Below are 16,257 nucleotides of genomic sequence, written 5' to 3'. Positions count from 1 at the left end.
AGTAAAAAGAACTGATCATTAAACTTGATTATTTATTTTAGTCAGAACCACTCAAACTAGTCATAAGAAATATTAGTGCAGGCTTTTAATATGTATTGATTTGCATATAAGCAAACTTTGTTTTATTACCAAAACTTCAATATACTGTACTAAAATATAAAGTTAAAGTGCCGATAATTAAGGTGTGGAAAAAAAAGTGAAAATATATACTGTATGTTAGTACTGACACATGGGGCATAATGCACATTTTAAGAGAACACTGTGCAAACATACTAGTTTTATATCTGCTACAGTGATGGGGAAGATGCATGTACATTGATTATAATTTTATAATTATTAATTGTAATTATTTGACCTAAAATGTCCACATTTAAGAATTTCAAAGGGATTAGACAGCTCTGGTTTGTTACTGTAACTAGTAACTTTGTTACGGTCCACCACTGAGGATGCGACATTGTCTAACATGTTTTTTTTTTGGTCCCTCAGCTGAAGGAGTATGAAACACAGAACAAGCAGTCCAACAGCGCGGACACGACCAACTGGACTGACACACCCAGTCCCTGCATGATCGAATCCTCCTACTGTAACGTAAGTTTTCCAGTCACTTTCTGTGTTTGCTAATGACAACTTCTCGCGAAAATCCAGGTCCCTCAAAGCCAAGTGGAAGTGGAAGACCTGAATATCCATAAGCCGTGTTTGTTGTGATGAACTTGTATACTCCACTACATCCCCCCTACAAACTACTACATTAAATCCACCCCACCCCTCCCAGCAGGGTTTTCACCTCTACCCGCGGGATTTGTCGCCCCTCCATCCCCCCGGTCATGTCCTAGATGTGATCCACGGCCCCTCTGGGCCTCCAGGCGGGGTCCCATTCATCCCCTCAATGCTGTAACCCCCCATTGTGCATTTTTGGCCGGTTGAATGCAGGGCTGCGCTCTCTTCAGCGGCCCACAGCTCTTTTGTGCAGGGATTGTGTGATTAAGGCGCTCGGATGCAGGATCCATTCCACCAATTCCACTGGACATAGCCATCATTTATACATTTGTTGCATGCAAAAAAAAATGATCTTGCGCTATTGCACTTTAGTGATTGTGTTTGCAAAGACAAGCATCAGTATTATGATTGCTTTTAAGGTTAGTGAAATAAAGAAACCTCTGAGACTCCGTATTGAAGTTCAGCATCTGCATCGTCCTGCAGCGTTTAATAAATGTTTCATTTTACAGCATTGAATGAAAAAAATCCCATAGATGCACATTGAAAGAGCGGGATGAAATTAATTCAGCTTCTCTAGAGCATGTGTAGAAACCAGAATGCCATGTTAAAGATAAATCTAGTCTGGATGTGTATTTTGTGAAATATATTATAATGTTCCTCTGTACCAAGCTTTAGGTTACAAACTTGTTTGTTGATATTTAAACTGAATTTCAGCATATAATGTCACTTATTAACTAATGTTATGATATTGCATGGTAATATCATGTGTTTTGTGCATGTTAATACCATGCTTTTTTTTTCAACATGCACCTTATGAATACTATGGTATTCTTTAAACTACTGTTCAAAAGATTGGGGTGTGAAAGATTTTTAATTGTTTTTGAAAGAAGTCTCTTATGCTCACCAAGGCTGCATTTATTTGATCAAAAATACAGTAAAAACAGTAAAATTGAGAAATATTATTACGATTTAAAATAACCAATTTCTATTTGAATATATTTTAAAATGTAATTTATTCCTCTGATGCAAAGCTGAATTTTCAGCATCATTACTCCAGTTTTCAGAGTCACATGATCCTTCAGAAATCATTTTAATTTGCTGATTTGCTGCTCAAGAAACATTTCTTATTATTATCAATGTTGAAAACAGTTGTGCTGCCTCCTATTTTGTGGAACTGTGATTTGTTTCATGATTCTTTGATACACGGAAAGTTTAGAAGAACAGCATTTATTTGAAATAGAAAACTTCTGAGGCATTATAAATGCCTTTAATGACATTTTTGATCAATGCAATGCATCCTTGCTGAATAAAAGCTTTTATGTGAGTTTCCCAACACATCCAAAATATGACCAGTTATTACAGTGTTTTCATCGATGACAATAGTTTGACTTTCTCTGCTTGAATTTCACAGATGCCAGTTGCGTAACATCCCACCCGCTGAAATAGTTCAGTTCTAAGACTCGTACACAAGAGCCGTTTATAGCAAACGCTCAGACTCTAATGGTCTTACACTTACTGGATTTGACATTTCACCAGGTTTATTTCAGGTCCTGTGATGTTTTATGGGTCTGAAGTGTGGCGAGAGCTGCACATGTTTAACACCTGCTGTCAGACACGTGCTATTCTGTATTATAAGTATTAACCTTAAATGATGGGGTAATTATAGTTGAGATGTGTCTCTTCTGCGTGTGGTTTCTGGGCCCACAGCTGTCTGCCGCTAAAACAGATGATTCTGAGAAATACAGGCTGCTCCACCTGCTGAAAATAAGATAGAAATGAGTCCTGCACCCTCTGTCTCTGTGATATTCTGGTCTCTAGATGTGGCTGAGCGTGTGTCTGTGAAATTTCTTCACCTGTGTTATGATCTAGTAGGTGAAAACTGTGCGTCTGATCACTGATCTCTCCTCAACTACACACATGATCTGAGGAATCAGTCCTGTCTGGAGCACAGTCGCTGCAGGATGAGTTACTGTACCTGTCGAAGTTCATGAGTTTGAGAGTCTTTCTATTCAGTTCACATGTCATCTATTTTTATAGTTTCCATACAGGGTATTTTTGGTTTACCATATGCTGAAGACCACTGAAAGTATGTGGTCAATAATGAGTCAAAATACTTTCCATTACATGTAAAGTCTCTGAATGGACCTTTTACCCTGTATATGGTAAACCTCTTTTCTTTTCTTTTCTTTTCTTTTCTTTTCTTTTCTTTTCTTTTCTTTTCTTTTCTTTTCTTTTCTTTTCTTTTCTTTTCTTTTGTTATTTGAATGCATCTAATGATGATGTCTAATGCATTTTATTTTGATTTGTTTGATTATTTATTTTGTTTTATATTATTTTATTCAGTATTTTATATTTTTTGTTTTATATTTGTTATTGATATTTTTGTATTTTATTATTTTATTTTATATTGTTTTGTTTTTATTTTATTTTTATTTTTATCAGTAGTAAGCTATGCCCTAAAAAGTTTTATTTTATTTAATTTTATTTTACTTTCAGTTATTTTTTATTTTTTATTTTATTTTACTTTTTAAGATTTTTGTTTTTATATTTTATATTTGTCTCTTTTATATTGTTTTTTTATTTCATTATATATTTATTTTGTTTTGTTAATATTTTCTTTTATTGTGTTTTCATCAGTAGTAAGCTATACCCTAACCAGTTTTCTCTTCCTGATCCCATACAGTCGGGAGAACAGTCAGAAGATGAGCTGGAAGAGTCCGTCACCTTTCGCCGACTTCATAAACTTGTCAATTCAACTCGACGCGTGAGAAAGAAGCTTATTAGAATTGATGAGACCAAAAAACATGGCTCAAAAGGTAAGGGATGAATGCATTTCAGAAACCTACACCTTCATTTTATGAAGGATTACGAAGCCAAACATTAAATTATTTGAACTAGAATTTGCACTGATGAATTCTTCACACTGAAACCAGGTATGTGTATTGAAAAAATGAATAGGATCAACTAAGATATTATGTTTTCCCATCCAGACCCTGTTAGTCCTGAAGTGCTTCCGTCGGGCGAGGAGGGCGTCTCTCTCTACTCTGGGGTGCACAAACGTCTCGCCGTGTCCCAGGGTGATGGTCTGAGCTCCGTGCTTCATAAACAGCTGTCTCTGGACAGAGACTCGGACAGTCTGACCACGTCTCCCTCCTCCAGCAGCTTAGACACCTACAGCAGCCACAAGCTCTTCAAGGCCTTCAGCAAGTCCAGCAGCAGTCAGGGGCTGGAGCCCACGACGGGACCCTGCGGAGCAGTTTCTGGGCTGGACGCAGGCAGCGGATCCTCCTTCTCTGAGGCAGATGGTGAGGTCGAGCCTAGGTTGTCCCGCTCCGTGACGGATGGGGAGATGAGACAAGCTCTGAGCCCTTCTAACTACCATGGAGTGAGTGCTACCACTGCTGTTTTGTTTTGTTTTGTTTTGTTTTGTTTTGTTTTGTTTTGTTTTGTTTTGTTTTGTTTTATTTTATTTTATTTTATTTTATTTTATTTTATTTTGTTTTGTTTTGGGTTTGGTTTGGTTTGGTTTTTATATTTAGTTTGTTATTATTATTTGTTATATTATTTTTATTTTTGGACTTATATTTTATTTTATGATTTTATTTTATAATTCATTTCATTATTTCATTTTTGTATTTTTTCATTTCATTTTATATTTTATTTAATTTTGATTAATTAATTTTATTTAATAAATAATTTTATTAGTTTTATTTTTATATTTTCTATATTTTGTTATTTTTTTTGTTTTATATATTGTAGTGCTTGTATTTGATTTTTTTTGTGAATCTGTTTATCTGTAGCAAGCTATAACCTTTTTTATGTTTTATTTTATATTTATTTTGTTTTGTTTTGTTTTTTGTTTTTGTTTAGTTTAATTTTATTTCTTGTTTTATTTACTATTTTATTTATTTTATTCCTTATTTGATTTGCCATGTCCCAGGAGGACGTCAAGCTCCAAAATAACAAAAACCTTGTTATATGATAGCTTTGTGTGAGGAATGGACACAATTCAAGTCATTATTCACTGAAAGTGTAAATTGCATGCCAAGATTTCAATGTAGAGATATAACTTGATCCATAAAGTGCTTTACTAACTGTTGTTTGTGTCACAGAGGACCTGCAGCTTTGGAGGATTTGATCTCACAAGCCGATCTGTGTACATGAGCAACAGCAGCTGTGACCCCACAGTAAGGACACATTTTAAATGTGCAAAAGAATTCATAAAATCTGTTCTAAATGCATTCAGATATATTTATGACAGACTTATTCCATGCCATTCTTATCATTTGAGAAGATTAAGATAAGATTAAGCATAATGTCTGTCCTCCAGAATGAAAACATATAAACCAGAGAGACACACCCATACATACATACAACTACCCTCACCTATCTCTCTAAGAAAGAAAAATAAATCAAATAAACAAACAATGAAAAAACGCATAACCAAGAAATATAATTGCTCTCCATCGGAGCAGGTGATTGTTTGATAAAGATTCATTCATAATGCAAGACACTGGAAAGACTGTTGATTTTAACATCTCCAATATAGCAAATTGTATCATGTTGAACTTGCAAAGACAGCAATTTGTAAATTACTATTTGTCAGTAGCACTTGCTGACTGGCCCAAATCAAAAGAATTTGATCTACCAAGCAAAAATCATCAAGGTTGCTAGCTCAAAGGTTGCTTTTTAGGTTGTTCAGATCTAATAGTGATGCTTGACTTGGCAAACACCACTTATGATGGAAACAAATGACATATTATCCATTTAGTACCGGTCAGCACCTGCAGAATGTACCGGTTTACAACACAGCTTCATTTGTAAGCATCTGGCGCCCTCTGGCAGTTGAATTGATTTCAGTGTGGTGTTGTTCTCTGTGACTCTCAGTCAAGCCCGAGCCGAGCTCCCAGCAGCCCACTGTCTCCTCACTTAGACACAGACTCTCTGGAGAAACCCAAACTCAAGGCCGGAGGATCAGTGGAGAGTTTGAGGAGTTCCCTCAGCGGACAGAGCTCCATGAGTGAGTTTATCTGCTTCACCATACTTCTGAAAATATCAGACAAATATAGCCTTTATAAAAGCCTGCTATAAAACTATATGGCCGTATTGTTTTCATTAACATATGAAAAAGCTAAAAGGTGTCCGAGGGATTGTGGATTATGAATAATAGATTGCAGGTAGGTTTCTTGAAGCATCTTGGAGACGTTGCCACAGTTCTTCTGGATTGAGTCTGTCTCAGTTTGTTCTGTTTCTTCATGTCATTCCAGACAGACTGATGATGATCAGATCATCTTTGGCTGTCATCAGACAAAAATCTCACTGGATTATCACAAATAATGGCAAAGTGAATGTTTGGAAATGTAAACTAATATTTCCTACTGACACACTACACCAAAAGATAGAAAACGGTGAAAATACTACTGTTCTAATCATTTTGGCCACCACTGTATACATGTTTAAAAATGTACAAATAAGAACTATGGTGATGTTGTAACTATGGGACTAAATGAGTATCATATTCATATACCATCTCAGGTCGTTGATGGTCAGTGTCAGTAGACGTGTGTAAAGCAGGAGTTGTTTTGCAGGCGGTCAGACGGTCAGCACCACAGACTCGTCCACCAGTAACCGCGAGAGTGTGAAATCAGAGGACGCTGATGAAGACGAGCTGCCGTACAGAGGACCTTTCTGTGGCCGAGCTCTGGTTCACACAGACTTCACCCCGAGCCCGTATGACACCGACTCCCTCAAACTCAAGGTGAGCCGCCTGGTCTCTCAGAAATAAACTGACCGTCGGCTTCCGTTGCTCTGCGTCTGTAGCGTGTGTTTGCTCTTCCAGAGAGGAGATCTGATCGACATCATCAGTAAGCCGCCCATGGGCACGTGGATGGGGCTCCTCAGTAACAAAGTGGGAACGTTTAAGTTCATCTACGTGGACGTGCTGAACGAGGAAGAGGAGAAACCCAAACGCAGCGTGAAGAAGAGGAGGAAAAGTCACCCTCCCAAACCGACCTCTGTAGAGGAGCTTCTGGAGCGCATCAATCTCAAAGTAACGCAATAACGCTCCGTTCAGTTAATTGCACAATTATGTGACACTATATTTCAATGGTGTGGTATTTTATTTATTTTTACCATGTTCACCACAGTCTTATTTTAATATTATAAATATACTATTATATATTATACTGTTTGTATTAAAGTGCCCCTATTATGGATTTTTGAAAATGACCTTTCATGCAGTGTGTAATAGAGCTCTAAGTGAATGAAAACATCCTGAAGTTCTAAATCTGAAAGTGCACCGTGTATAAAGTTATTGTCTCTCAAAAGAACGAGTCGACTCTGAATCATTGAAACGAGTCGTTTTGAATCCCAAGCCGTTTCAGGTTGACGTCAACATGAAACATTAGCATATCGCCCGCCCACTTGTTGGTTGGTCTGAATGAAAATGCAAATTCATTCTGTGCCACTAGGTGCTGCTTTTGAAGCAGTAAAAATAGCAGTTTCCCTGGTAACGCTGTAAACAAAGCAGCACTGCTCTCACAAAAGCTGCTTTATCAGGCATCACAGACATGATGAAATGAAAATCAGACCAATCGGACCAATCACTGCAGATTAGCGTCACGCAAAGGAGGGGTTTGGAAAAATGAATAGTTAAACGAATCGTTTGGGTAATGAATGCATATTATAAGACAATGAAAGTGTTTTTTGACCGTGCATGCATGTCAACCTGTTGTTAGGGACTCCCAAAACCAAAATATGAACCTTTCATTACCCATAATAGGGGCACTTTGAATGAGTTTTTATTTTAATATTTTGTTTTCATATTAATTTTAACGAATGTTTTGCAATTTTATATACCTTAGTTATTTTTATTATTTCTTTAATTTTGAACAGTTTTTGTTTATTGTAAAGATTACTGTTTAAGTGTTTCGTTTTAGTTTTTATTATTTTTTTTTCCCAGTTAGTAATTTTGGTAACTTTTTAAAATAAAGTCCCATTAGTTAATCTTAATTCATGTGTTTAAGCAACATGAAATAACAGTGAGCAATACATTTGTTACAGTTAATTAAGTTAATTAAAAATACAAGTTCATGTTAGCAGAGGTCCAGTAAATAATATTAACAGATCTTTTGATTTTAAAAATGTATAATAAAATGCTGGATTGAGCATTAATGGAGAGATTTTTTAATGTAGTATTCATATTTTATTGTATTTCAGCAACATAACTGAGTTTTAGTTTCAGTTAATGATCATAACCCTGGTTGACTGTCCCGCAGGAGCACATGCCCACGTTCCTGTTCAATGGTTATGAGGATCTGGACACGTTTAAACTGTTGGAGGAGGAAGATCTGGACGAGCTGAACATCAGAGATCCTCAACACAGAGCCGTGCTGCTCACCGCTGTCGAGCTGCTGCAGGAGTGTGACAGTGAGCGACACACACACACACAGATTACTGTTCTCACTGCTTTAATAATGGGTCACTAAAAGACGTTGGTAGTTGTATTAATTCTAAAAGACTTTCTATAAATCTCATACTACCATTTACAATATAGGCTAGATTTTTTTATTTTTTTATTTTTTGACCAATTGTGACAGTAAAGACGTTTATAATGTTACAAAAGATATTAAAAATGATTTCTGAAGGATCATGTGATATTGAAGACTGGAGGAATGATGCTGAAAATTCAGCTTTGATCATAGTAATAAATTACATTTTACAATATATTTAAATAGAAAGCACTTATTTTAAATCGTAATAATATTTCACAATATTAATGTTTTTATTGTATTTTAAGATCAAATAAATGCCAAAAACATTCAAAAATCTTAACAACCCCAAATACTTTGAATGGTAGTGTGTATTATGTATTAATACAATTAGTATTTATCTGTAATGGTAAAAAAAATTATGTACTATAAATATTTACAAATACCAAAAATGTGTGAATTCCTCAAAATGGTGATTAGGAATGTAGTAAGGAATGTAATTACTATAATAATATTACCATATTCATCTTTGTTATTCATTTAAATACTTCTAAACCCTATAAAAATTGAAAAATTCAATAAAAAAAATCACAAACTAAAGCTACAATTAAATCCATGACACAAAATTATATTATAAGCATGCGCTTTGGACCTTTGGTACATCATTAATGATTATTTTAATTGGTTGAAAGCATCATATATCATGTAAATTAATTAATATGATTTATATGCATTGCAAATATTCATTACGGGCCAGATGCAACATATTAGAAAATAGTTCTAATGTTAAATGCAGTACTCTGGCAGTAAGTGTTGTTGTGGTTTGATCTGCAGGTAACAGTGACCCGGAGCACGACGGATCGTCCGGAGACTCCCAAGAGAAGCTTCTGTCGGAGAGCAGCGCGCCGCCAGCGGACTCTCCTCGGGACTCGGGCTGTTACGAGAGCAGCGAGAACCTGGAGAACGGTAATGACAGCCTCCAGCCCTCCTCTTCCTCCTGTCTGTGATCTCTGCATGGATCCAGTCAGATCTGCTTTCATTCCTCTCTCTGGGACTTTCACAGCATCTCATCCATGTTTCCGACAGCACGGCATCGTTACTCGTCATGTGACTTCACTTCAGTCCATTTCCATTCGGGAACCGCCGTTTTTTTGCGCTTGCTGTATTTGTGTTGAGCCAAAAGAGTGAGGAAGTTTGGTTCTGAATCAATATTATGAAATCTGATCACATAAATGTTCATTTGCTTTGGTTTAGACGAACAGAATAATTCTAGTCCTAACATGCTCATGTGAATGTGAAGAGTTGACCATGTCATTATTTTTTTGCTTGTGCTTGCGAGACGTTGCTGTTTGTGTGTGTATATTTTTCTAGTAAAAATGATATGATGTTGCACAATATCTTTAGATGTGCCTAAAAATCATTTGTGATATGCAAACATATGAGACTAAAGTAGATATATTTACAGTACACATTTTGCTCCACAGGTAAAAAGAAAAGACACAATCAGAGCTTCGATGACATCAGAATGTCTTTAGAAATTCAGTCTGAATTAAAAGATTGAATCTCATGAAAACATGTCCAGGACGCATTTCACCCCCAAATACAAAATTAAATGTTGTTTAAAGAAAAAGCCACTTTTAAAGTTGAGGTTTGTTTTTCTTCTTCACTCTTATATCCATTAAACACATTTTCCCCTTATATTTACATTTACCTGTGAATGCTAAATGAATATATGTAAGTGCAAACTCTAATTACAGTAATGCATCCAGATGTTTTAGTTTTTGTGTAATTCCTGTTATTTTAAATGGTGCTTGTCATTATAATATCATTTCTTAATTAGTTTTAAAGGCAGAAAAGCAGCATTTGAGATACCTTAATACATTAATACTAATAAAATAAAATGAATCCTGACAGTCTCACATTGCAAAATGTTCATGATGGTCCTAAAACAGTGTTCAGTTCTTTAAGCAAAATATAATTTCTGATTTTGGGATTATACTGTATATGTATTAATATAGATTTTAATCAACTTATTTTAATTTTTTAAATATCATCATGATATTATTTAATCTGTAATATTATTAATTTATTCCTTGTAATAAAATGAATTAATTCTACAATTATTTTTTTGCATTACAGAAATTTTTAGATTTTTTTAAGAGGGGGACTGTGTTTAATTTCTGACATCTCGCAATGTAAAAAGTTCAGAACGGTCCTAAATAGGGTTTGTTTCTTCAAGTAAAATCTAACTCTGATTTTGGGATTATATATGACCCTGAAATGTTCTTGACAGGTTTTGTGAGATTCATCCAAAATGTCTTACATGTTCTTTGAAACTGTGTGAGTCCGTGTGCGTGGATCCGAGCGAAACTCTTCTGACGGCGCTTGAGCTCTGTCTGTGTCACTGAGCAAGCTGTGGAATAAAATGCTCTATGATCTACTCATCTGAACCGCCTGCTTATTCCTGTCTGCTCCTGTTCATTTCCATCCAGAACGTTCTGCTCTCTCGTAAACTAGATATTTCATCACTTTTCATAACATGCCAGTTTCTCTTTGCATGCAGAACTTTCCACAAGTCTACTTTATGATCTGTCTCAAGTAAATACAGTTCAATATATATATATATTATACAATATATTATATTAGCAATATTTATATTGTACAATTTATTATAACATTATAAATGACTTTACTGTTACTTTTGACTATTTAATTAATGTGCCTTTGCTGAATAAATAAAAGTAATTATTTCTTTTTCAAAAAAGTGACACCGGACTTTTGAATGGTTGTGTATAATTGAAATTAATTAAATATATATTTCCTGTTGTTTCGTTCCAAACTTGTATAACTCATATTTTCCTGTGTGTTGCTGTCATGTTGAATCACATCTTCTTTACATGAATCTTCTCGTAGGCAAAGGCAAAAAGACGTCTCATTTAAGCAGGTCCTCCTCAGGCTTTGAGTCCAGCCATCTCTCCTCCCCTGAGTTTCCCATCCCACCCCTCTGCCATTCCAGCAGGTTGAACCCACAATCCAGACGGGACGGTCCACTTCCACTGCAGATCGGCTCCTTCAAGAGTCTTCATCTGAGGAGAAACCACTGCATGTTCAGAGGAAGATTCCTGAGTCGCAGTTGCGGTGCGCTGGATCAGCCGTCTACTCAAACTGAGCTGAGGAAACTTAACTTCTCACTAGAGGAACTTCATCTGCAAAGTCCTGAGAGAAAGCAGCCGTACAGCTCAGAAATGGTGTCCAGCAGTACACCTGACGAGTCTGAAGAGATTGGAAACAGAGCTCAGCCGTCCTCCAGCGTCTCAGTGGAGTATGATGAGGTGCCTGTAGATGATCTTCCTCCAAGCACACAGCGCATGAAACCACCAGTTCCTCCAAAACCTCTTCCACTGCTGTCACTGAAGGGCTTTGACGCTGGTTTCAGTAGAAAGGAGGTTCATACAAGCACATCTAAGTCAAACTCCTCTCCAGAAGTTCCCAGGATCTCCAAATCGCTCATTTACAGACCTGCGAAGAAAGTTCACTCTGGGAAGACACCCAACCTGGAGACTTTAGTGGAGGAAAAGTTGTGCTCTGATAGCATCGATCTCACAGAAGAGCCATATTCTGACAAGGTATATCTGCCTTTTTGTTTTATTTGTTTTTTGATTTATTGGCGTTAAAGATAAATGGTGTATATTGTCTTTGGTCTTCGGGCATTTAGACTGAAAAATGTTGTTACATTTTTATTTATTTATTTTTTTCATTTGTACTTCATCAGAATGATACAAAACTCGAATTTGTGACACTTCTTATGATCACAAAAAATACAGACATGGATTAGATGGTCTTTAAAATATTCACACTTTACAGTGATCTTTACAGTCAAAAAGGACTACCATAGTAATGTAAACTATGAAAATAGAATCTGAAAATCTATTTTGGGGGGTACTGAAATATTTTAATGTTTTGTATTTTGTAACTTAAACACCATAATTAATTGTTTATTGTAATTAACTGTTATTTGAAAATAGTATTACATATTTTTTCTATGATTTATATTATTAAAAAAATAAATCATGAATATTGTCCAATACCATGAAATACCCTAAAAATACAAAATATTAAATAAAAAAATATTATTAAAAATATAGTACAATCATTTCATTAAAATGAAAAATACCACCAATGGATGGGGGAAAATAAAAATGTTAAAAACAGAGCAATTGAGGGGGTAGAAGTTTTTGCCAAACCCATATAATTATAAATATTGTATTTTAAATACTTGTGCTCCATTTTTTACCAACACACTGTATTAACTGAAAATAATATTATAAATATATTTTTATAGAAATAAACTTTTAATATAATCTCATGACTTTTCCTCAAAATGCAAAATATTAAAGAATAAACATACAGCGTATAAAAAAAAAATTTGTACAATTTTTTTTTTAAGTTATGCTTATTTTCTACCCTATGGACCTCCCCAAAGGGATAAGATTGCAACAATATCAAAACAAAATAAAAAAGCTCTTTAACAACTAGTTTTGCATGGGCAAAGATAATATTTTATTCAGAAAAATGTAAAAATCTAGTTAATATTCTTCATTTGTGTTTTTCAGCATGGGCGTTATGGAGTGCCGTTCTCTCTGGTCCAGAGATATTCTGAAGATCTGGACAAACCTTTGGGTGACATTGCCATTGTGATGGATCAGACGAGAGTCCATCAGCTTCTGAAGCAGCATCGTATAGCGGTGAGTTTGTCTGTGATGACTTACAGCATGATGTTCTGGACAAATGTGTCTGACTTTGACTTTATTTCATATCTCACAGATCCCATTGAGAAGTTTGTCAGAGATATGTGTGATTCCATAACGGGTTTCAGAACAAATCCAGCTTCAAAACCACTGCTGAACTGATTCCTGATGATCCAGCTGAATGTTCTTCCAGCTCGAATTTGTCCTTACCTGACTTTTTCTGTCCTTTTAGGGTTTAGACGGCACAGTAGAAACTGAAATAGTTTGACTTTCATATGTGGCTGTGTTTTGAATGAAGTCACTGATGAGTGATTTGTTTTTGATCTGTATTGATCTACAGTAAATGCAACACAGTCCCAATTTTAAGCAACTCTTCAGAAGACTGTGCACACCATAAATATTGCCTTTGAAAATGTACATATAATAGTGACTCTGAGTGTAAACCTACATTTGTTGTAATATGTTTTATTTTGTTTTTCTTTTCTTTTCAAAAGAAGCAGTTTTTTGTTATTATTTTGATATATTATTAATATTTGATATATTACAAAATCTCCCCGGGCTAAAAAGCATGTTTTCTGTATGCCGCATTGTCTTATATTTTCGTTAACGTTCAAATGTTCTGATTTCAAAGCATATTTATTTCCTTCTGTAATATACTGTAGGATTTTTTTCTTTTAACATTTATCATACCTTTTTTAATCTATAACATTCTGTTATGAGATGTTGAAGGGTTCTGTTATTTTATGGACTAATGCAAGTTGGTGTGAATGAACTGCGAAGGTTATAAATGGATTTTTAAGAGACAAATGTGTTTTAAAAACTAATAAAGTCAAAAGCTCTTATTTATTTCCATATAGTTTTGACTACATACTGTACATTTCTAAGAAATAGCATGTTTAATTTGCAAAGGCTGGAAATGTAAGATATGTAAAATAGTATGTTTAAATTATAATATGTGACAAAACCAGTCATAAGTAGCACAGGTATATTTGTAGCAATAAAGCAATTAGCCCTTCGCTTCGCTTAACAACGGCCCTTAGCTGTTATAAATTCACTGTAAACCACGGCTTCTTGGGGCTTATTGCTTTTATAAAACGGTTATTCCATATACAAGGTTTCACAGAATAAAACAGAGCAAGTAATGTGTAATTATATAAATAAAAACAGTATTCTTCCACCAAACAATGTAGTTCCTCAGAAACAGTTGTTGTTGCAAAAAAGTGGTTGCCGAGCAATTCACAGAAGTAAACAAAGGTGTATGTTTTTAGTTTAATTTACAACAGCTTCGAACGCAGCTCAACCAATCAGAATCAAGGACCGGAACTATCCGTTTTATATGACATTGTATAGGTCAAAATGATCGCTTTTTCTTTTATGCCAAAAATCATTAGGATATTAAGTAAAGATCATGTTTCATGAAGATAGTTTGTAAATTTCTTACCTTAAATATATCAAAACTTATTTTTGATTCATAATATGCATTGCTAAGGACTTCATATGGACTTGAAAGGCAATTTTCTCAATATTTAGATTTTTTTGCACCCTCAGATTCCAGATTTTCAAATAGTTGTATCTCATCCAAATATTGTCATATCCTAATAAATCATACATTAACGGAAAGCTTATTTATTCAGCTTTCATATGTTGTATACATCTCAAATTTGAAAAATTGACCCTTCTGACTGGTTTTGTGGTCCAGGGTCACTGTGCTGTAGTATCTACCTTAATTCGCAACGTGTGAAGTAATTAAGCTACTAATTTTTGTGGATGTACAAGATTTTTGATTTATTAGTCAGTAACGATTCAAAGTGCAGTAACATTAAACGGTAAAACTACTTGCGATACAAACCAGTATGTTTATTATTACCATAATTTCTTAAAATAACATAATAATAACAGACAGTTTGCAGTATTAAGCAGCACAATGGACTGTTTTGTACAGCTAAATAACTGGAAATAAATGACACCAGGTGTACTGATGAAACATGCTACCTATCAACCTGAGCCAGGATCAAAGTATCAGCATCATCACTGCAGAAGATACTTCTGTAGAGCAGGGTATCACGCTTCTCACCCAGCCTTCTGGTCATGTGCAAAACCTGGCGCTGGTCACGCCTGACAGGTTAGACGCCAGTACTCAAATCCAAACCATCAGCGTTTTAGGAAGCCAGGTGAGCGGCGAACAGCCCAAGCAAAATGCACGTCATGACACTGACCAAAGAAACCATGGAGCAGCTGCAGGTTCATCACAGAGGTTCTCAGCAGCTGCAGGTGATCCACCAGCTGTCTGAGAGCTCTGCTGAAAATCCCAGCTGGACGAGTCCAGCAGGAGGCATTCACATCAGCAGCCAGAGTGGCCAGCCCATCTCCATCAGCCAGACCAGCGAGCAGATCCCCAGAGATCAGCTTCAGAGCCAAACCTTCCAGATCCAGGCTGGAACGGTCTCGTTCCTCTACACCACCAGCATGACCCCGCAAAACTGAACAGACACCGTTTGAATCCTCCAGACTCGTCCATAATGCTGACACTTGTTCTCTTTTGTTGTAAATAGTTATATTTTAATATATTAAAGCTGATTTCAATGAGAACAAGCAGAAACATCTTATTTATGATTTCAATATGACTTTTTCATAAAGAATAGCCATACTTAATTTGTTTTTGTACTTGTTAAAATTCAAATTTACAACAAAAGAGAACAAGCATCAGCATTATGAACGAGTTACGGTTTGTAAAAAAAGAACAATGCTTATGCTTATTCTCTTTTGTTGTAAATGGTTATATTTTAATCAGTCAAGCTGATTATTTGAGAACAAGCAGAAACATCTTTTTTTGTTTTTTAAATGACTTCAATATGAATCATGAAGCATAGCCATTCTTGGTTTGTTTTTATACTTGTTAAGGAGACAAGACAATAAATGGTTCATGTACATGCAACTCCAGATGTATTTATTTCAAGCATGACAACACTCATAAGATTTTAGCATGGTGGTGGATTTGACAATGTTAATGTATTTGGTCTTGGTGGAATAGATCTGCTACTCTGCTTCTGCTGAATTGCTGCTGCTGTTGGTTATTGCTGTAGTTTTAAATTATTACTGCTGCTGCAAGCAAGTACAGGAACTTGCTACTGCCAATGCGTATGGCGATACGGTGTGAGTATTTAAGACATACTGCCGCTGGACATTGCATTTAATAGAATGTGACTTTTTGCATAATAGTACTGAGCAGCGTGATTTTATTATGATTGGAATACTGTTTTAGTTTTTGTATTATAAATTAGTTCAATTATTTTTTAATTTAA

The 16,257-nt window shown here is 35.3% G+C and overlaps 1 protein-coding gene across 1 annotated transcript in view; it reads left to right on the top strand.

Moving 5' to 3' along the window:
- LOC109075820 (SAM and SH3 domain-containing protein 1-like) overlaps window positions 1–13,807 on the top strand; it is an 81,046-nt gene extending 67,239 nt beyond the window's left edge. The window contains exons 8-20 of the mRNA XM_042743050.1: window positions 487–588; window positions 3,401–3,533; window positions 3,708–4,102; window positions 4,830–4,933; window positions 5,078–5,192; window positions 5,605–5,737; window positions 6,306–6,475; window positions 6,557–6,766; window positions 7,995–8,145; window positions 9,042–9,173; window positions 11,121–11,833; window positions 12,821–12,952; window positions 13,032–13,807. Of these exons, the coding sequence (XP_042598984.1) occupies window positions 487–588; window positions 3,401–3,533; window positions 3,708–4,102; window positions 4,830–4,933; window positions 5,078–5,192; window positions 5,605–5,737; window positions 6,306–6,475; window positions 6,557–6,766; window positions 7,995–8,145; window positions 9,042–9,173; window positions 11,121–11,833; window positions 12,821–12,952; window positions 13,032–13,073 (2,532 nt within the window). The 3' untranslated portion in view covers window positions 13,074–13,807. The remainder of the gene's footprint in view (window positions 1–486; window positions 589–3,400; window positions 3,534–3,707; window positions 4,103–4,829; window positions 4,934–5,077; window positions 5,193–5,604; window positions 5,738–6,305; window positions 6,476–6,556; window positions 6,767–7,994; window positions 8,146–9,041; window positions 9,174–11,120; window positions 11,834–12,820; window positions 12,953–13,031) is intronic.
- Window positions 13,808–16,257: the final 2,450 nt, after the last annotated feature.

The sequence above is a fragment of the Cyprinus carpio genome, chromosome B17, assembly GCF_018340385.1.
Source record: "Cyprinus carpio isolate SPL01 chromosome B17, ASM1834038v1, whole genome shotgun sequence".
Classification (NCBI taxonomy): domain Eukaryota; kingdom Metazoa; phylum Chordata; class Actinopteri; order Cypriniformes; family Cyprinidae; genus Cyprinus; species Cyprinus carpio.
Note: the sequence above shows the minus strand (reverse complement) of the source record. Positions and strands in the feature narration are given on the sequence as shown.